Raw genomic sequence first — 22,739 nt, forward strand, 5'->3', positions numbered from 1 at the left:
ACTTAGGATAAGATGAGAAAGTGAATGAGAAAACACTTTAAAACAGGATGGTTATTTTCAATAGATGCATGTAGATGTATAGCAATATGTGATTCAATAAATACTCTTATAGGAACCCAGACATGTACCCCTTTCTGAACTCCGTCAGTGTTGTCTCTGAATCTCTAATGGAACACCTCATTTTCTGGGGTGTGACAGATCCTCATGGGCCTGCCTTACCCTCCTTGCTAGCTGGAAATCCCTCCATGGTAGGAGCCCAGGCTGAGTCACCTTCACATAACCGTCCAGGCCGGGCCCGCAGGGACAGGGCGTGTGCTCTGCTGACTAGTTGAAGGAACCTTCATACAAAATAAGCCAGGGCTGTTGCTGCCCTTGTGCCCATTCCACGTGTGCGCCTTTCCTCCTGTCCCGGTGGATGGAAGGCACCCCCTTCTCTGGGATGCCCATTCTTCAATGCCAGGCTGGGTCCCACACCTGCAGAGAAGCTGTGCTCTGCACCAGCTCTCCTCACTCAGCCCTTCCTTTCTTCAGAACTCCTTCCCCGCTTGCAGCCTGGGCCACAAAGCTCAGCCCTCAGGGATGTCTTGACTCATTTGACACTTTAATGGAAGGTTGGAAGTATCCTGGGCTGGGACCACCACATTTTGGAGTCTCCCATCTATAACCCACTGGCCTCCAGGTTCCTTGAGGAGAGATACTTGGTCAGTCTTGTTCACCATTGTGTCCCCAGTATATTACCTTACAGAATCATTGCTCAATAAATATATGTTGAATGAATGAAAGGATTTTACACATAAAGAATGCTTAATAAATACTTAACTCGAAATGATTTGGATTTGAATGAATAATGAATACACCAGGCTGGCTGGAGCAAAGGATTTGTTTTCAGGAATAATGAGACATCAGGATGGAAAAGTAGGGTGGCCAAGATGGAAGTGGTGTTTTAGGAAGTTAGCTGGCAGCAGTGGGTAAGCTTGGTGGGTGTTTAGTGGTAGAGAAAGCAGGAGACACAGGTAGAAAATCATGTTGTTGTAAGGGCCTGAACCACACTGCTAGCAATGGCAAGAGATGGGTGACATTTAATAGGAAGAAGGATGGAAATCATTGTGAGTGATGGGATGTGTGATTGGGGGACCAAAGATGATGCCATTGAGGATGGCTTGTAGAGTTCTTTTACAGTTGATAGAAATGGGATAGATGAGTGAGTGATGTGGTTTTGGTGGAAGGAACATGGTGCATTTGGTTTTAGATGTGTGGAACTTGTGGAGCACTGGTATCTCAGAGAAAAGGGAGGACTGATGATACAGCGATCACCCATCCACATGGAACTTAAAGTTGAAATAAGAATAGATGAATCCTCTGGAGGGAAAAGGGGAAAAAATATCCTCTTGAAGCAAGGACCTAAATGTTGAGGAAGAAATATATTTAGGACATAGGAGGAGGGTAAGGTGCTATAATAGGCAATAAGCAAAAAGGGCTTTGGGAAGAAAGAAAACAGTCCAAATCCTGATGTCTAAGGCAGAGAGTTTTGTGTTAGATGTGTGTGTGTACATATGCCTAGAATAAAATCGGAAAGAATATATGTTAGCATATTAATTCTGTTGTCCTTGGGTAATGAGATCATTGGGAATTTTAATTTTCTTTTTTTAAATCTTTTTTTTTATAAGATTTTATTTATTTAATAGAGAGAGAGAGAGACAGCGAGAGAGGGAACACAAGCAGGGGGAGTGGGAGAGGGAGAAGCAGGCCCCCAGCCAAGCAGGGAACCCAATGCGGGGCTCGATCCCAGGACCCTGGGCTCACGACCTGAGCTGAAGGCAGATGCCCAACTGACCGAGCCACCCAGGTGCCCCAATTTTCTTTTTATATATTAGTATCTGATTTTCCTAAAATGAATGTGCTGCTTGTATAACTTTGGACAATTACATTAAAATATTTGAAGGAAGAATATTACATCACATTAAAGACTGAATTAAAGGAGAATTAAGGACTGAAAAAAAGAGATCATTAGGAACACAGTGGTTCCCTTATAGAATCATCCCATCTTCTTAAAAATAAAACTATATGTAGGCTAAATAAATAGCTAAAACCACCATCCCTGTTTACTTCTGTCATTCACTCAATCAACAAAGAGTTATTGAATGTCTACCATGTGCCAGATGCTCTTCGGGGCACTGGGAAAACAGCAGTGAATAAAATAGGTAACATTTTCTTCTCTTCATGGCACTTAGTTCTCGTGGCCCTCAATCCTAGCACTTACATCCTGGTGAGCCATCAGGACAATAAACTGCATTAAGAGATGTGAAAGCATTTTGAAAAGTTGGTATGCTAGGGTTTATTAACATCCTATTAGTATTGACAGAGCCAGATGAAATAAAATGACTATTCATGAATATTTCAATTTTCTTATTTTCTGTAGATATTAGAAGCACTGGGGTTTTAGCTGTAAAATATATTCATGTGCATGCTTACTGTATACATACTTCTCACATTCCTTGTTTTAGTACCTTGGTGATTATATTTCCATTTCATATTGAGACTGAATGTCCAGGCACTCAAAGAACATCAGAGCTTGAAAGGGTTTGAGTGTTGCTAACCCTAAAGGTATAAACAGAGGAGTTGAGGGGAAGAAAAAGAAGGGAAGGAAAGGCAAAGGAAAGGCTCAGGAGATAAGGAAAGTTCTGGAACATATCCAGGGAGGGAGGGTAGGACTATAGTCTCCTCCTTTAGATAGAGGACACAGCCATTACTGTTGACTTCCCATGGATGGGGCGCCCACAGTAGAAGGGAGGTATGGTGTGGGACAAGGGCCATTTGGGAAGTAGAAGACAGATTGGAGTCCCACCTGTCCCCCAGATCTAGACCTCATCAATCAAATGAGTGGCTGGACTAGAGCAATAGTTTCCTAAGCGTTTTGAATAGGAAGACTCCTTTTTAACAACAAAAAATCGAGGGGAACCCCCCCCATATAACAGTGGTTATATGCAGTGAGTATGAATTCAGTAGTATGTCTGGAACAATTGTATGCATTTCATTCATGTAAACTCCATACATACAACAAAGAATATGTTTACAGGCAAGCCACTCTCCAGTGTCGGGTGTGTGTTTGGTGGATGTTTGGAATGGCGAGCCCCTTGCGCACAGTGCACGGGCTTCTCAGGGAGCTCGACTGAGAGCCATGGAGCCAGGTTTCCTCATCCTAGACCTGTACTATTTTGTAGCTCAGATTCAAGATAAAACATCAGGACATATTAGCCTAGTCCTATCTGCTAAATGAAGACCCTTCATGGAGGAAATTAATCATTCTTCAGTCTGCATTTCAAAAAGGATTTCTAAACTCAGACATTTCCTAAATGAATGAGGAAAAGAAAAATATATTTGTTCATTTTCCTTTAATCCTTTCCAACACCTTTATATAAATTGGAACTTGTTTGCCATGACTTTAATGTTCAGAAGTGATTGTTTAGATGTTATTTTGGGGTTGCTATCAAGTGCTTGTTAATTCTTGCCTGCATTTGCCATCTGTGTTGAATATCATTTTTCATAGGGAACTAATGAACATGATTGCAGGTGCCTTTAATCATAGAATCATAGAAACTGGAGACAGAATAGATGGAAATGTTGCCTTTTCCCCATCTAGAAAATGGGATTAATAATGTTACCCCTCCTCGCCCAGTTGTCATGAATGAGAAATAGGATTGCCAAGCTAATTGCAATATAAAGAGCTGTAAATTAAATGCTAAGTAATAAGAGTAGGAATGATTTCACTAATAATAAAACGTTTTTTGTAATTTGATTTTTTTCATTACCAGTGTCTCCCAACAGTAGTCATTACTCCTGTGCTAGAAATAACAACAAAAACCAGGGCAACAACTACCACTGAGGGAAAACTTTTATCTACCTGGGGTTTTCCTTATATCATCCCATTGAATCTGCAAAACAACCACAAAAGGTAAGCGGTTGGCTCAAAGCGACAGTTAGCAAATGGTGGAGATGGAATTTGAACCCAGGCCTAGGGGATTCCAGTGCCCATGCATTCCCGCCCACCCCATACACACCGCTGGACTCCTCTGCTTCTCAAATATAGAAGTCTTGTAGTCAGATCCCGCTGTCTCATGTCAGCAATTGCTAGGCTCTTGGCTATCCTTTCTGGAAGAAGCCAGTTGAGTTGCTCACATTGAGGGCTTGGAGAAAGGAGCCTGGGTAAATGGTGTTAATCTCTGGGTCACTGGTTCTCAGTCTGGGCTGCACATTAGAATCACTTGGGGATTCTACTAGATTCTGGCAGAATCTAAGCCCTGTTAGAATCTAAGCACCAGGAAGAGGCAGATTATCTGTTCAATGCTGTAGTATTAAAAAATACTGATACCTGGGCCCTACCCCAGACCTATTAAATTGGAATCTCCAGGGGTGGGGCCCACACAGAGGTATTTTTTTTTTTATATATATGATATTAATGTGCAGCCAAGATTGAGAACCTCTGCTCTAAGAGATTTCTTCATGGATCATGTCAGAAAGAGAATGGGTAAGGCTTCACCCAGGAATGAATTGATTGTGGATACAGCCAAGAAGGCCTAGAAGTGTTGGGCCTTGGAACCAGACCACATGGGTTCAAGACCTGGTTCTTCCAGTTCCCAGCTGTATGACCTTGTACACGTTACTTGACTTCTCTGAGCCCATTTGCTCATCACCTAATATTTTCAATTTCATAGGATTGCTATGAGATGAAATTTGAAAATTCATGAAACTTCTTCCCACTATGCCCAACACATAGTAAATGATGTCATTATTACCAAAGAAATTAAGGAGAAGGAAAATAACACTTTTAGAGTTTTGCTGTGATTGTCTGAAGACCTTTATTTAGCTTTGTACAGGAATTCAGGTGGAATTGAATTAAATGATAAGGGGAATGCCCCACCCTTTTAAAACAATATTAGTGACCTCTTGAGATAATCAGACCTCCTGGTAATCTACCACTTTTGTTTTAAACTTTACCATTTGCTCAAAATTATAGAGTTGATGCATTATTTCTCTCTTGTTTCCCAAATAAAGCAAAAAGCTGAAGCAGTGGTTGTAATTTGAGTGTTCAAAACCGGCATCCTGTCAAAGGCTGTTTTAAATCTAGCCTTCCGGTCATTTGTTCAGAGGGCTTTGACACTGAAGACCAAAAGATACTGTTGGAGATGCTATTGCTGGCAGTTTAATTGGTATTTTTCAGGATATAGACACACAATTTCTATATATGCAGAATGAAATGGGGAGTAGGGCAATTACCCAGTGAGTTTAGACAGTAAAAAGAAAGGGGAAAAAAATCAGGCAAAAATTCTTTAAAGCAAGCTATTTTGCCATTTTTAAATAGATACTTTTCTAACTCTGCAGAAGTGGATACAACTTAAGAGTATTTCTGTGGCCTAATTATGGGGCTAATAAAGCAAAACGAATACATATAAAATATCCTACAAAGGCCAGGTTTTCTAATTTGTACTTATTAATATAAAAGCAGCAAAATATAGTAATTGCATTTATTGGGAATGAAGAAAATGTTAAATAAACATCTTTCCTACATAGGGGGCAGCAAAGAAGAGAGGAGAAATCCCAGTTAAGAGGACCAGTTTGATGTTTTATCAAGTTATGGCTGAAAATGCTTTCTCTGTAACTGCTACAAAGTTAGTTTCCTGGCCCCTGAGAGTGGTGTGCCCACCTATTTTGTTGTTGCGCTTGAATGAAAGCCAATAAATTGTTTGACTTTTGTAATTAAACTTAAGAACTTGACTGAAGGGGATTTTAGCTTCCCTGAAAATGTACTTTAAGTTAATCTGCTTAAGAGGAATTATCTATTTCTTATTAGTGAAATCAAAACACTCTATGCCTTTGTAACTGATGATTTCTACGGGCCTGGTCATGAATCTGATGGTAATGTTAAAATGTCAAACATTATTTGGGGAATTTAGAATTCAGTTGTCAAAAATTTAGGACTTGACTTTTGACATTTGTTGTTGGCAAAATGTAGAGTCATATTTGTTTTCTTTTTCTTCCTTGATTTGCCCCTTTTCAGGGGTCTTGTTTAAGATGTTTGAGAATTTTTGTTTCTCAAATTTAAAAAAAAAAAATTGTAGCCATAGATGCAGATGAGAATTATTTCTTTTGGGGGAGTAATTTTGGGGAGTAAATTTCCAGGAAGTTTTAGCAAAATCATTTTAGGCAAATTTTTCAGTATTGATTTGATTTAATGGCATCACTTTTATATATGACAATCATATATAAAGTACTATCATTGGGGCCCCTATATATTTCCAGAATTATTTAAGGTGACGTTTGTGAATGAATCTCTAATGCCAATCTAATGTGTTAGATTAAATCTCTGTATAATTAAAAAATACACAGAATTATATGTTAACACGGGACAGTAGATCCTGTTTTTAATTAAACACCACTTATATTTTGTGATTGTGCATTCAGAACTTTAGGTGGATATTGTAGAAATAAAAGCAGTAATGATCAGAATTAGTTTCTCAGAAAAATAATGTTTCCATTAATACTTATGGAGAGAGATAGTTAGGATGAAAGGCTAAAATGTTATTTCTAAAGTGGAAATAATTTTAATATGTTTTTAATGATAACTGTCTTCTGCTTGGGCTACAGTCAGCATAACCATCTTTAAATGCTACAGTTTGGAGACAGGAAGGAAAAGGAAAGTATGAGAGAATCTAACACAGTTGTGCTCAGACAGGAATAAAGAGTGATGGGTATTAGGATGATTTTGTGTAAGGGCACTTTCACTTGAAATGAAAAATTGAGGCAAAGTGAGGTTGGAATAGAAGTTATCTGGTGCCTGCCCTGGTCTCCTCTTCTTTTTGTGTGCACAGAGATACGGCCAAAGGAAACAACATGGGTCACCCAGGATCCACCCTCTGCCACTGCCTTTGTTGGTCGGAACTGGCCAACTCCTAGAAGGAGCCGCCTTTGCCCAACAGCTACTGTTAGACTGTTGTAAAAATTTGAGTTGATTTATGAACAACCGGGTGATTTAAAATATCCCTGAGCCATTCTAGGTAACCCTCTTTCCCAGAGTTCATGGCCAAATATTTGCACTCTAGCCTTAAGAACCTTTATGGGAATTTGAAAGTAGAGAAGAGCATGTAACAAATTCACGAGACAGGATTTCATAGCAAAGAGCGTCTCAGTTAACGTGAGGTATCTGGGCCTTCTAAAGAATTTTTCTACTTCTACAGTATTAAAAGTAGAGTTCCTGTTTGAGAGAACTAGTAACAAATTTCCTCTGGCCATAAAATTATTCCATGCCAACACTTGTTGGAATTTTTATTAACTTGTGGATCTGACCTAAACTTTGGCTGTCTAATCATTAAATGCTTTCTTTTTTCTTGATAGCCAAGCTGACAGTATGCAAGGGAAAATAAGGCTTATGTGCTGATTTTGAGAATACAACCTCAGAGACTATATTTTATAGAGCAAGAATCAAGGACTATGTTTTGTGGAATAAGAACAAAAACAACTCTGCAAGTATGATATTTGAAATAACTAAAATGTGTGGTTATCAATTTGTAAGCTTTAGAATGTATATCGTCCTAAGTATCATTATTTATTACTTTACTGAAAATCCAGGCATTTTGAATTCTTGACTAAGACCATTGCAAGAAAAATATCTGTTCGGTAAATAATTTTTTACATTCCTTATAAATCTATGGTTGGAAAATAGTTGTCTTTTCTTGAGACAATGGTAAATCTGCAAAAGCAGGAAATGCAACCAAAATGAGGCATTGAAGATTCAAAGATCTTTTCATTTGTATTTGCAATGGACTTTATGTCCAAGTATTATTTGTTATATGAAAACAGAAGGAATCACCATGTGTTTGTTTGTTTGTTTGTTTGTTTAACTAAAAATAACCTTTTTACCTTCCCTTGCGTATGTTGCCTGGGTTTGACTCTAACTCACTAGGGGCAAGCCTTGAACTTTTCACACTCTTTCCAAGCCCTAATGCTAAGAAACAAATGCAATGCTACTTGGCACAAAATGGGACCCTTGCTGGTGGGTCAGAAAACGTCACACACATGCTCCCGTACCCTCTGGGGTGAAGGCTCAGCTGTCACATCAGGATCAGCCCCTCTGATTACCGTGTTTCTGAGCAACTTCCCCTCACTCTGCAAATTTAGACTTCAGTATATACACCTCGTGCTAGCCTATCCCATCTACTTTTCACAAGATACGTAGGTAAAAAATGTCAGGTTTTCAATGGTTGGTGTCTACAGCTAGTCCTTTGGGTCAGTCATACTTGTGTTGATTACTCAAGTGCATCTATCTCAATTGGATGTTTTAAAATAAGCCGAACTCTGGAAACTTGGATTGGAGGAAAGGGGCTGTAATCCTGTATCATACAAACTGGAGAGAGACAGTATGGTAACGTTTCTTTGGCTACTTAGTGCTTTCTGACTGTTGGAAGAAAAGGAAACTTGGCAGCATGTAATTCTAAGAAAATTGCAAGAAACAAAGTAGAACCGAGCTCTTCGTAGGGGGAGGGGGTTGAAGTCTGTGCTTACATAGCTTCCGTGTTGTCTGACGTCCTCACAAACCCTGCAGGTGCAGTGTTGATTTAGAATGAGCCCGTGCATTCCACCGAGGGAGGAAATAGCAAAATCTTTTTCTTCCCTTATCCAGTGGTTCTGTTAATTCAGGAGCTATAAAGCAGATTTTAAATTGACATCATTTTCTGACTGGAAAGTAAGTGACTACAAACATTTCAACAGGTACTATTGTACATCTGCTTGATGTAAACTTTTTATTTGAGTATAAAAGATCTTAACATTTCTGTGTGTTAACTTTTATGGGATACATGGCAGTAGCAAATGTAAATAATAAATAAATAAAGGGGCCCAGGTTGAAATGTCTGTGGCTCTCACGGCATAAGTAAATGTACAGATCTGATTATGAAGAATGTTAGCTTTTACCCTAGAGAACAATCACATTTTAGCCCGGGGTATAACTCTCATCGCTGGTGTGAACCTTGCACCAGTTAGGGATGCACAGACGCAGGAATGATGCAGCATTTTAAAATACATTCTTTTCTTTTTAAACACATGCCCAACATCTTGACAAACCCTATTTAGTGCAAAGTTCAAACGCATGTAACCCAAGGTTAATTTCTGCCTTGTGCAGTCAGATGGTTTCGAATGTGCTGCAAAGATCCACATGAGCAATGAGACGTGAATCCCCATTTTGTCTCTGAACTTGGGAATTCTGTTCAGGCCTCTTAACCTCGTGTGCAGATATATGAAAAAGCAGGATGCAAAAGTGAAACCAGTCCTGGGGCTACTATTAGCGTTTGATGTTCATTCCACTGACCCTGTGTTTGTTTGACTTGTTTTTGTCCTCTTCACACGTTCTTTTTTTCCCTCCTCCAAAAATACAGTGAAACGGTGTTCACACTGTCCACCCAGGCTTGCTCTGGGAGTTCATGCCCGAGGACCCCAGCCTGGGTACCCGCAGCAGGCCTTCCACTCCCCTAACACCCTCCCTCCAGGATGACCTTCCCCACATTCCTGCTTCCTGGGCCATCTTTTGCAAGGGGGTTTGGGATTCTAGCCCTGACTGTCCAGGCTCTCCTTGGCTGTGGCTGCAGGAACTTAACCCATTCTTCCTCTGTCTTGACCGCCTGTCTAATAGGCAAAGCTGTTAGAAATAACTGTGTGGTCATATTTACTGTTTATTTGTTTCCATGATAGGAATCATCTTTATAGATAAGAAAATCATAGAGCCAGGCGGAACTTTTGGGTCATTTAGTTCCACACCTTCATTTCAGACACACACACACATCTTCATATAAGCAAATAGAAAAAAACCTCTAGTTGCTGGCGAAAAGCTGTCAACATAATTCTTCTATTTAGGAATCAATTTATTTAATGGGTTTAAATTAAAGATTTTTTTAAATTCTCTTCATTATGGGTAAAGGAAAAATACCTTTTATGATATACAGTTATTTTGGTATAATATGTGTAATTGTCCCAACTGAAAATCTGGCATAGTATGACAATATTACAAGATTTAAAAATCTAAAGTCCAAAATTCCTAAATTCTGAGAAAAAAGTGCTATACCTGTTTATGGTTGTGGCTCTTGTACCGTGGCCTCTCAGAGGGTTAGCTGGAAAAAGTTGTGTGGCTTTCTTCAGATTTATAATTTTAAATGGCCTTTTGGTAGCTATGTTCTCTATCCCCTGGTTTGTCAGGTAAGCAGGCAGATGTTTTTGCCTTTTTATAAAGTACCATAATCATGTCTACTGCCCTTATTTCATCAGCTACAAAAAATATTCATGGCTCATCCGGTTGGAAGGTGATTCACCTGGGGCTTTGTTCCTGAATTAGTAACACGGCAGCCTCTCATTTAGCAAGTGGTGCTTTCACCAATTAAACTGAAAAAAGTTTCTCTCTCTTATTCAGATACAGACTTAGGCTTTCATCTGTCAGAGGAAAATGAAACAGTCACTAACCACTGTTTATTTTGCTGGCGGGTTCATGCCTACGACAAAGTGATTTTTCTCCAGGTGAATTACTCTCCACGTTGGCGTGGCAATGACTAATAAAGTATAAAAACGCAAGCGTGTTGTCCCCATTCCCACAGTGTGTCACTGCTGCCGCCAAGTGACAGGTCTGAAAAAAATCAGCAAATCTTAAACAATTAGAGCATCGAGTCCACTTTGCAAAACCAAGGCCCCCACTCCCTCCTAGACAAAGATACCTTCTTTTTATATGATGAGAACGAGGACACTCTCCTAAATTCCACTTGACCCATGTAGCCATCCCTCCAAATTCGGGGCTTCTGAGAAAAGAATGTCTTTCCCTGAATGAACCCTTAATTCTAGCGTTGAGGAGAATTTTTAGTCCGGTTAGTTGTCCAGTGGCACACACCACCCTATTGAGCTGCAGGAGGGAGAAGTCTCTGTCTTAAAAATTAGACACACCAAGAACTTGCAACGCTCAGAACCGTGAGTGCTTGAAGATGTATGCAAAGACCGGTCTCCTGAGCAACCTCATTCTTGAACTGGGCTAAGAGCTTTTCAATTGCTGTGACATTTTCAGCCAGGGAAGGGAGTAGTTGCGGAGCAATGTTTTACAGGCAATTACTTTATATTATCAACGGAGCAATTCCCTGTCCAGAAAGGAGCCAAAGCGATCAAGTTAAATCATTAAAGAGAGAAAGAGCGAGCGGGAGAAAGGATTCATCTCATTAGCAGGTGCCGGTGCTGCAGGCTGGGAGGCGCACAATGTCACTGGCCCTTTAAGACAATGGCTGCGCTCCCTCCGCCGCCGCCGCCCCTCCCCCGGAGCTGTTGACAGGTCTAAACCTCCCTAGCAGCCCATTGTGGCCACAGTAGGAGGCACCTGCAGAAAATGTGCCAAAACCAGGCGGGGAGCAAGAGCTTTTCAATAAGCTCCGCAGCTGGAGAGGAGAAGCAACACTAAACACGCGGGCGCAGACCAGGCATGTGATGGGAAAAGGGGTCAAACCCAGACACCTCCTATCGGCTTTCTGAGCTTTCTGAGCACTGTTCAGTTCAATTTGCTGACATCTTCTAGCTGCCTTTTCTCTATTTGCTTAATATGCTGAGGTATTTAGCTTAAAAGCACTAAATACTCCCATCACGAGGAGCTCTTCTCTCCCTTTCCCATTTGCTGTTATTAAGGACGTTTTCCAGTATTTTCTCCCTCTTTCTGCCCTAAACTAAGATTGTTTTCTTTTGCTTCTCTCTCTTATGGCTACCTAGCAGGCATTCGCCATCACAGGCCTCCGGCTTGATTTGACTCCTTTTTAATTCAGGGATAAGTCAAGCTCTCCTAATTCGGGATCTGGGCTGCCTTCGTAAAGCACACATTCCGACTGCTGTCAGCACATGTCTGGAAGCTGCATCGCATTTCGATGCATTAAACCTTTTGGGCATCTACTGTGTCCCCACCGCTGTCCTCGGAGCTTCTGGAAATCCAGTGATAGACAAATGGGCTTCCCCTCTCATACTGCCTAGGATCTAGCAGAGAGGCTAAAGAGCTGATAGGACCATGGGTTTTGGGAATTTGTCTTGCACTTGTCTTTGTGGTACTTACAGCCCTTTGGAGAATACGCAGGAGTGGAGGTGGGGCGGGGGGGGGGGGGGACAGGGAGGGACCTGGGATGTGCTGGTGGTGTCGTGGCTTTGTCCAGCCTATCTTGAGAAGCAAGAGGACAGAGTCTCACTAAGCTGAGAGCCTGGCACCACGCCTCAATTTTGGCAGCTCTAAAAGGTCTGGAAATCCTTACCTTTACATGGGGCCTTCCGGTTCTCATGATATGTCCATCTATTCTTTTTCTCACCGGAAGTAGTAAGGCATTATCTCTGTCTTACAGATGAAAACATCTGAGACTTAGGGCAAAGCACCTTGCCCAAGCCACACAACCAGTGGATGGTAAGTGCAAAGGCCCTTCAGGAACCTGGCCCCTCTGCTGACCCCCTTTACCTGTTTGCTTCCCTTCTACTCTGTGTGGCCTCTTTCAGCTGTCACCCAGCACGAACCCACGCTTTGAGAGCAGCGCAGAAGCAGACAAACAAAGTGACGTTTTCACAGTGAAACTCTTTTCCCCCTTCCTACAGATGGAGAGTGTTGGCATGTACGGACTCTGTGGGTGTGCAGCAAAGAGCAAAATGAAGTGTGATTCCAGGTGGGAAATACCAGCTTCAGGTAGGAAAGGAGTGAATTTGTGTAAGTACCAAACTGGCGTCGGAAGTCGTCATCCCCCAGATTTCATTCCTTTGGAGAGGGACGAGGTCCATTTCTTGCTGGTACAGTTAGACTGAAGCACACGCAAGATATTTGCTAAATCACTGCGGAACATCTGCTCGTTCAAAGTGCTAACAAGCGTTAAGAGGTACGAGAGAAAGAGTATTTCAGAAGCACCCTTGAGCCAAGAAATGAAATTGTTTCCCACCTACTCAAAGCCTGGAATGGGCGACAGCCCGACATCTACACTCACAAGCACAGCTCCCGGAGCGGGATCTGGCTGGGCGTGCTTCTCTCCCCTCCCTGCCCGGCTCCGCTGCCTCTGGGGGCTTGTGTGGGAGTTCAGGCCTATCCAGAGGCAGGAAGAGATGGTCTCTTGCTCCTCCGAGCTTGTTTATGCTTTAACATGTCTCTCCCCACAGAGGACTGGTCCTCTTCTTCTTCCCCAGCGCCTCCCTCCAATTCTGGAGGAAACAAGTGGACTATTCATGTAAAAAGAGAAAGAGTGAGCTGGGGGGCGGGGGGGGGGGGGGGGGGGGGGGAATGCCACCGACAAACTCCATTGAAAGCCACTGGCTGTTCATTTACATTCACACTTTTTAAAAATGTTAACTAATGATGTTAAATGGTTTGCCAAAGGTCCTGGCAGGTCAGTTGTAGAAGTGTCATTTCTGCCTAATTAGGGCTCTTGTGGCTGCCCGGGGCCTCCCAGTGCAACTGGTGACAAGCCGAGAGCTGACAGCTTCAATTGGTGCCAATAGGAAGGTTGTACCGGTCATGTTTTCCAACTCAGCCAGGTGTTTGCTGAATGGGGGAGGGGGACTGGGGAGATCTGAGCGCTTCCATGATCCCTCTTCTTTCACTGCTGCCTGGCAAGTCCTCTCCCTTTGCCTGTCTTGTCTTGTGTCAAGGTCAAGAATGGGCTTTGCTAAATCAGCAATTTGGGTTATCTCTGGGAGGTCATTAGCAATCCCTGGCCCAGACATTTCAAGTGGTCTCAGACCTCAGATGCTAGATTTTTTTTTCCTCCCTAAAATCAGAAAGCAGGAAGAGAAAAGGAAAGTTTCAGGTAAAACAAAAAAACAAAAAAAACAACCCCCCCAAAATAATAGTAGGAAGAAAACAAAACAGACCAAAAAAGACCCAGAAAACTCTGCATAGCCATCAGAGTGTTAAGCTTCTGAAGACACGCATAATAAGAAAACCGCCTGAAGAGAAAACAGCTAAACCATCCTGATCAATGCTTTGAATGTTTTAAAGGGAAGACAAGAATGAAAAAGAAATCTTCTAATGTGCAACTGGATGTTGAGTACCTGTCACATAGTAGGTGTTCAACAAATGAGTTATTGCTGATTTGATTTTTCAAGAGAGAAATTTTTGTCTGGGAAACAAAGAGCAATTGATAAGAGATCCTGCTATTTTTCACACTTGCTTTAATTGTTCCTGCAATGCTCTTTGAGTTTCTCGGTTGACCATAAAATACAAGCTAAGTTGGAGTGCCACATGAGAGGTTGATAGGATAATTTTGTTTTTGTTTTCTATTTTTTTTTTTAACAACTTAAGCAAAATAATCACTGGTGCTCGGGAGCCCCAGGCTGCAGCAGCCACTGCACAAAGAGGCACTCCCGTGGCACTCACCGAGAGGACATTGGAGTGCAGAATTTGACTTTGACACCCTGGCGGGTCCTGTGGGGGTGACAGCACTCCCTGTTTGTCCTGAATTGGACACACCCGCACCGGAGCACGTGCACACGCACACGCACACGCACACAGACAGTGGTCTGTCTGACAGGGAATGGCAGGATTAATGCAGGAGCATCTGGGGGCCATGCTTGTTAAATCAAAGGGGAAAAAATGAATCGGAAAAAAAGCAGTGTTCGTTTTATGAAAATCTGAAGGCCAGACCCAAAGAGGTCAGTTCTGGGGAGGAGGAGGGAGACTACAGTGATAGGCGTCTGAAACTGGCAGTTTTCAGCTCTCTGTCCCACCTCCTGCCTCTGTTATCTCAGATAGGGAACAATGAAAATTGGGGCCAGAAAGGAGACTCTTCCCATCTGGTGATTTTCTCAATGGCGTGGAATGAAGATGAAAAGAGACAGCCTCTCTAGGCACGCTGGGGGGATACCTGGTCTGTATCAGGGGCCCGCTCGCAGTGAGACCTCTCTCTGTGGCACTGAGTCCTTCATGGCTGGAAACCATGTGTGGTTCTGCAGCATCACACTATTCTCTCCAGACCCGGGACAGACGTGAACAAAGAGAATTAATAGAATCGACTCATAGGCCGACCTCATGAATGCCACGTGAGCGAATGAATCCAGACACCTCCAGACAGTTCAGTTGCCCGTCTCCCAATTTTTCCCTCCAGGGACCTCCTTGGTCACTGAATGCCCTTCAGAGGTCCACTTTGCATTCTGGTCCATCCCTTTGGTGCTTGGCACATGTTCATTTTCTTCTCCTGCAGTGACCTTCCTGGTTCACTCATCCCGCTTTTATCCTGGGATATGATTTTGCTTCTGGTTCCAGTACAGACACCCCTCGTGGCTCTGCCTCCCACATCCACCTCCGTCTCCCAGGCCCGACCGACCACCTGTGATGGCCGTCTGCAGACTTTGAGGGCAGACAATTTAGTGTGTGGCTCTTAACGAATGCTAAGAAGTGGCCACTGGACCCTCCTTGTGGTTAGGAAGATGAGTATTTAAAAATCATTCTGTAAGATACTAGTGGTAAAGAAAAACTTTCTGCAGCAATGAAACCAGCATGGGAAAGTAAGCCAGGCATTTCCTACAACTGAAACAAAGCAACAGAAAACTTGAAGACTTGCGAAGAGAGGAAAGAACACATACATGACAGTAAGTCTTCTGTTTTGTGGCCTTAATATACTCCGGTAGTGCTTGTGATAACAATGGGGAAATTATGTCCAGTTGGATATTACCTAAACCTTTCTGAAAGCAAATTTGATTTTGTCATTCCATTGTTTGAGGCTTTCTGGTGGCCCTTTCAGATCTGATGCTGGCTTCTCTTTGACCTTGAACCCTTACTCTGTTATGCTGATCTGTTGGCAGTTCTCAGGACCTGTCAGGATGTTTCATGCCTCAGGGCCTTTGAACCAACTCTTTTTTTGTCCTTGGAATGCCTTCTCTCCCTATTGTTCTCCTGACAAACACCTATTCCTTAGACCACCTCCTCCCTGAAGCTTCTCCCGACACCCCTAAGTTCGACTGACCTTTCTTTCTTTTGTGCCCCCCCACAACCTCACAGTCTTCTCAATAAGAATAATCATTGTAATAATAAAAGCTCCCTTTTATTGAATGCCTTCTCTGTGCCAGTGTCGGTGCTTTTGCTAGTTATATCTTCATTCCTCACTGCCCCATGAAGAAGGTGCTGTTGTAGATGCTCATTTTACTGATGAGGAGCCTGTGGCTCAACTAACAGCTTGAAAGTGGTGGAGTGGGACCTGAGCCCAGCCAGCATGATTCAAGCACACATAATAACCACCCTTGATCTGGAACCACCAAGCCACGCTGCCTCCCATTATTAAGTGGCCTCCATGCTTGTGTTTGTGTTCAGTGTGTCTCCCCTCTAGATGGTGAGCTCGTGGGGTTTGGTGACACTCTCCTCTAAGTCTGTGTCTAGGGCCTGGTGTAGGGCTAGCACATGGCAGAGACTCTAAATGTGGGTTGAATTTAATGAAATTGAATGGAGTTGAATTGTACTACATATTTATGTGTGTGTGGGTGTGTGTATGGGTATACACACACACATTCTCTCTCCCTGCCTCTCTTATTCTCTATATATGTGTCTTTTATATACAAACAAACAAAAAAAAAACATATGCACCCTATACGTACATATATAGTTATATACACAAGATACATATATGTATATGTAGGTATATATATATTTGCATAAATTAACAGCCCTATATATGTATATAAAGAGAGTAAGAGGCAGGGAGCGAGACAATCAGTCTTGGGAGAAATATACATGCATTCCCGTCTCTTTGACTTTGGATGATGAGTTTGTAGTCTGTGTTAACCTAGTTACCTTGTAGCATGGGTGAGACAACATGTACTTTGGCCTGGAGACTCCTAAAGCTAGACCTTGAAGCTCTCCAAGTTCTACTCTGGGTGTAGAATCAGTTAAGCCCAATGGTTATCAGAGGAGGCAGATGTCTGGGTAGAAGGGTGTTTTTGAGTTTTTTTCACTATGCATTGTCTCAGGTATAGAGATGAGTCCTACTTTGTCCAAACACTTTTCTTCATCATTCGGTCTTCTTGAGTCTGAGCTTGTTAGTGATGGTGAGCATGGGTCTCATTCTGTCCTATAAGGTGCTATGCATTATGCAAAGGGCAAGACTAAGACCTAGCAGAGAGAAGCCTTAGCACAAAACCAAAAAGCTCTGTTAGAGCTAAGAGGCACCCATGCGATCTGGAAAGTTGGGTGAAGATTCAGTCATAGCCAGTTCAAGGGCAAAAAACTCCCTTGTGGATCCTGTGCTCATGCTGTTGCTTGCTTACAGAGGGGAAACAGTTCATGTGTCATGTATAGACAGGTTCCCATTTGTCACACTTATTTTTACCCTACATGAGCATGAAATCGCAGTTTTAAAATCGGATTCTAAAACTTTACAAGCTGTCAGGTTCTTACTGATTTTCTAAAGTAGTTCAGTGGCCCTGGGTGAGCCCTCCCTGCTCTCCTGTTGACCCTCTTCCTGCCACTGACCAGTCATGCCCTTTGCTTCTCTCTCTGCTCCTTTGCTCCCTTCCTCTTGGCCTTGCCAGATCCTGTCCATCCTTTGAGAACCATGTAGGTCCATGGGATCTGACCCTTTCCGGCTTTGCTGTGGCATTGACAGTCCTGTTACTCACTCCAGGCTTCTCTCTTGTTATGCAAAATGCTTTCAGGGTATAGAGACTTGGAGGGAAGTAGGGTGAAAGTTAAGACAGTCTCTCATGCTTTTTCACCAAAGGAGTCCAAATGGCAGAGCTGAATTAGCTGGCATTTTGGCAAGAATGGCGTGTCTGAAGTTTTTAAAAATTTTTAAAAGCATCTGTCAATCTTTAGTGTTTTTCCATTAAAAAATAGGGCTTTGCGGTTATATGTAAATATAACTTTTCTAAACTATGCCTGAGTGTCGTTGGTGTGTCATTACGTTCCTTTGGGCAGGCAGGGCCAGCTTGGACGCGGTACCCCTGTAGTTGCCCGGGGCCCTGTGCTTGTTTTAATGCTCTGATATTGCCGTCGGGAAATTCTTAATAATCTGAATGAGGGATCCTGCATTTTCAGTGTGTACTGGGTCCCATACGTTATGCAGATGGCCCTGCCTTTGGGGTTCTGTGACTCTTCTGGCTGGGAAGCATGGAGAGACGGCGTTCAAACCGTAACATGAATTGGTCAGGTACGGCCGACCCGGGGGTGGCATGAGAGTCTGGGTGCTCTTTAAGGAAGGAGTTCTGGGCTGAAGACTGGAGGGTCAGGAAGGGAGGAGGCCCCTAATGCCGACCTTGCCTGGGATGAACCGTGCCAGACGGTGTTTTTAATGTCCGTCTACAAAAAGCTGGGAGTGAACCGTCTCTAATTTTGTAATTCATGTTCACAAAGCTTCCCAAGAGAGCCCTGCTTTTCACCTGGAACTCCCAAGTCACTTGGCCAAGAATTTCTGCTCGTTTCAAGTCTTCAGGGAAAAAAAAAAAATCCCCAACGAAACACACCAGCGTTGGAAACGGGCTTCCCCTCTTCAAAATGCGCGTCTATACGTTCTCATCGACGCGTTTCCTGGTAGCTCCTCCTACTTTTCTAACTTCCCGCCTTATTCCGAGACGGCCTTGGAGACACTCCTGTGGTGAAATGATAAGGATGGTGTATTTGAGAAACAAGACTGAGGGGAAAATAGGGCCGAGTCAGAAGGTGAGTCCACGGGTGCGCGCGGTGAGGGCTGTGGCGTGGTAAAAGGGAGGCCACCCCCGTGTCCCCACAGCGGTGGGACAGGGACAGAAGTGCGGGTGGGCTGCCAGCAGGTGGGCGTTGGCTGTTGGGAGGCGGGTCCCAGCTGGGGCTGCGCTGCGCCCCCCCCCCCCCGCCCCGCGTATTTAGAGGTGCGTCTGGGGAAGGTGGGTTGGGCTTTCCAGAACTCTGTATGAGCCAAGAAGTCCTCTGGCAGGAGAGCCCGAGAGACAGTCCCTAGCAAAGCTTCATTTGGAGGAGAGGGTGACTCCGCAGGCTTCCCGATGTCTCTCAGTCCGTCCTTCATCTGCCCACAGTGACAGAAAGCTCCCAGCCCCCATGCCTGCCCCTCCTCCCCCCAGCTCTGGTGACGCGGCGGCAGTGGCAGCAGAGGCGGTGAGCCCGGCGCTGGCAGAGTTGGTGGCACTTGCACCGTGGTGGTGGCACCAGCACTGGCGGTGGCGGTGGCACCAGCACGGGCGGCGCCTGTACCAGCGGGATGTGGCACCGCATCTTCGAAGTGGATGAGTGGCCGCGGGGGCCATCAGCTTGGGCGTGGATTGGGGGGCTGGTGGCTGGAAGTGGCCCAGCGTGGGCTCTGCAGGTGACTAAAGCCTGGACCACGGAGACCGTGCAGAGAGAGGTTCATCCAAGAAGGTGTTGGAGGTTCCTCCGGAGGAAGAGTCTCCACTAGCTGGTGGGGAGCTGGACCCCATTTCTAGCCTTAAGAGAGAGTAACCCAAGAAGACTTGAGGGATACAAGATTTAGAGCATTTGTAAGATAGGAACCAACCTGCTGGTTAAGAAAAGCTTAATTCTTCCTGGTGTGGGGAGTTGAGCTCACATTCATTCGCTCGTGTGTTCACTCGGTGATTCATTCAGCAAACACAAGTGGGACCTTCTGTAGAGTCTGAGGTCAGATTATTGGCGTCTGAATTTGGCTCAGCCATTTCCCAGTCTATGATCATGACAGAGTTAGGTGATTTCTCTAAACCCCAGTTTCCCCGTCTCTAATATGAGATGTGAATATTAAGTATCCGCCTCGTTGGGTTATCTAATGCATATGAAATGTTTAGCACAGGGCCTGGCACTAATTAAACATCCGATAAATATGAGCTAGGAACTCTGATTAAACATTGTGGAATGTCCAAAGATTGACATAATCCCGTACTAATTAAAGTAGTATTTGTACAATGAAATGCTCCACAGCCAAAGTCCAGAAGAATACAGTGGACCCTTGAACCACCTGAGTTTGAACTCTGCGGGTCTACTTATATGCAGATTTATTTTTGAGACATGTAGTACAGTACCGTAAATGTGTTTTCCCTTATGATTTTCTTGGTGACTTTTTTTTCTAGCTTATGGTAAGAATCTAGTCTATAATACCTATAACATATAAAATATGTGTTAATTGTTTATGTTATTGCTAAGGCTTCTGTTCAGCAGTAGGCTATTAGTAGTCAAGTTTTGGGAGAGTCAGGAGTTGTATGGGGATTTTTCCACTGTGCAGGGAGTCAGCACCCCTAACTCCTGTGTTGTACAAGGGTCAACTATACTGTATTAACTGCAGCCATCACTTGGTAGGGAGATTATGGGTGATTTGATTTACTTACTTTTCTTACCTGTCTTTTAGGATTTTTCTGGAGTACATGAACTATTTCTGAGATTTTAAAACAGAAGGGAAAGAAATCCCATATGACCATCTCTTTGGTGCTTTAATCATGACACAAAGGTGTCATGGAGCAATGACACCTTTGCCCCCGTATGCTTGAACAGTTCCAAATGGAGGGAGGTGCAAGGGTACTCAGGACAGCTCATTGCACCTGTTGGCAGCTCTGATTACAGAAAGTTCTTCCCTACACTATCTGTTTGTAATTTCTAATAGTTAGGATTTATTCATCTTTTCATTCAACCAATACTTATTAACCACCTCCTATATACCAGGAACCTTGGCACATTCCAGGGAGACAAAAGTGCATGGAAGCCAACAGGGTCCCTTCATGGAGCTAGTAATTTAGGGAGGTCCTCAGACTATAACCCAAAGACGAAATAAATACGTCATTACATAGGCGTGCTCTGATTCTAGGAGGGTGCTCAGCAAAGATGGGGGGAAGGAGTCCCAAAGAGCATCCTTGGGGGTAACAGTTAAGCTGAGATGTGAAAGGTGTGTGGGAGTTACGGGGTGTGGGCAGGGGTGAGCTGTCCAGGTGGAGGAGCGGAGTCTGCTTCAAGGCCACATAGTCATCTAATTCCCTTTCCATGGGCGAGCCTTTCAAATATTTGAAGATGGCTTCTTCCCCAGTGTCTTTCTGTTTTACTTCCAGTCTCTTTAGCTTTTCCTCCTAGGATGTGATTTTATAGCCTTTTGTCATTCTGAGACCCAGTTTGTTGGTGCCCCTCTCTTCTTCTTACAGTGTTTTTGAGCTATAATTCACATACCATGCATTTCACTCATTTAAAGTGTATAATCCAATGACTCTTAGTGTATCACAGAGTTGTACAGCCATCACAAATCAATTTTAGGATGCTTTCATCACCCCAAAAGGAAACCCTGTACCCATTAGCACTCACTCTGCATTTTCCCCCAAAACCCCAGCCCTCAGAAACTACTCATTGCTTTTCCTCACTATGGAGTTGCCTATTGTGGGCATTTCATGTAAATGCCATTGTACAGGGCATGTGGTCTCTTGTGATAGCTTCTTCCGTTCTGGTGCAGTGGTTTTAAGGTTGGTCCCTGTTGTAGCCTGTATCAGTACTTCACTTCTTTGCCAAATAATATTCCAGTGTGTGGAGATACCACAATGTGTTTAGTCATTAGTCAGGCGATGGACATTGTGGTTGTTTCCACTTACTGGCTCTTAGGAATAATGCTGTACATGTTGTGGTGTGGATGCAAGTTTTCAGTTCTCTTCAGTACATACCTAGGAGTGGAATTGCTGGGTCGTGTGGTAACTCTGTGCCTCACTTTTTGAGGAACTTCCAGACTGTTTTCCAAAGTGGCTGCACCATTTAACATTCCATCCAGCAGCATGTGAGGGTTTGGTTTTTTCCACATCCTCACCAACACTTATTATTATCTGTGGGTTTTTTAAAAGTTTTTATTCAAATTCCAGTTAGTTAATTACAATGTCATATTAGTTTCAGGTTTATGATATAGTGATTAACACTTTCACACAATACCCGGTGCCCAGCACAAGTGTCCTTAATCCCCATCACCTATTTATTTATTGATGAGAGAGAGAGAAAGAGAGCGAGAGAGAGTGTGAGCGGGGCAGGTAGGGGCAGAGGGAGAGAGAGAGACTTTTAAGCAGGCTCTATGCCCAGTGGGGAGCCTGACACAGGGCTCGCTCTCACGACCCTGAGATCATGACCTGAGCCAAAATCAAGAGTCTGACGCTTAACCAGCTGAGCCACCCAGGCACCCCTGACCCATCACCTATTTAACTCATCCCCCACCCACCCAACTCTCCTCTGGTAACCACCAATTTTTTTCTCTATAACTAAGAGTCTGTTTCTTGGTTTGCTGCTCTCTTTTTTCCCCTTTGTTCATTTGTTTTGTTTCTTAAATTCCCCATATGAGTGAAATCATATGGTATCTGTCTTTCTCAGACTGACTTATGTCAGTTAGTGTAATACTCTCTAGCTCCATCCATGTCAGTGCAAATGGCAAGATCTCACTCTTTTTTATGGCTGAGTAATATTCCGTTGAATATCTATATCTATATCTATATCTATATCTATCTCTATCTCTATATAGATATATATATCTCAATCTCACATCTGCTTTATCCATTCATCAGTTGGTGGATACTTAGGCTGTTTCCATAATTTGGCTATTATAGGTAATGTTGCAGTAAACACTGGGGTGCATGTTCCCCTTTGAATTAGTATTTTTGTATCCTTTGGGTAAATACCTAGTAGTGCAATTGCTTCATCTTAGAGTATTATCTTTTTGATTAGAGTCATCCTCTTGGGTGTGAAATGATATATCATTGTGTTTTAATTTGCTTTTCACTGATGCCTGTAGATGTTGGCC

General features: G+C 43.3%; 1 protein-coding gene across 5 annotated transcripts in view; it reads left to right on the forward strand.

The window, feature by feature from the left end:
* HSPA12A (heat shock protein family A (Hsp70) member 12A) overlaps positions 1 to 22,739 on the forward strand; it is a 155,941-nt gene that overhangs the window by 1,188 nt on the left and 132,014 nt on the right. For 2 of the 5 annotated variants that reach the window (XM_025881110.2, XM_073904139.1), the window contains exon 2: positions 12,634 to 12,721. In XM_025881110.2, the coding sequence (XP_025736895.1) occupies positions 12,634 to 12,721 (88 nt within the window). Of the gene's footprint in view, positions 1 to 11,395; positions 11,493 to 12,429; positions 12,449 to 12,633; positions 12,743 to 22,739 lie in introns of those variants that run through there. The other 3 variants (XM_073904137.1, XM_073904136.1, XM_073904140.1) reach the window with 3 other exon arrangements.

This window comes from Callorhinus ursinus, unplaced genomic scaffold (assembly GCF_003265705.2).
Source record: "Callorhinus ursinus isolate GAN/ISIS: 27379988/994484 unplaced genomic scaffold, GSC_fseal_2.0 scaffold20, whole genome shotgun sequence".
Lineage (NCBI taxonomy): Eukaryota > Metazoa > Chordata > Mammalia > Carnivora > Otariidae > Callorhinus > Callorhinus ursinus.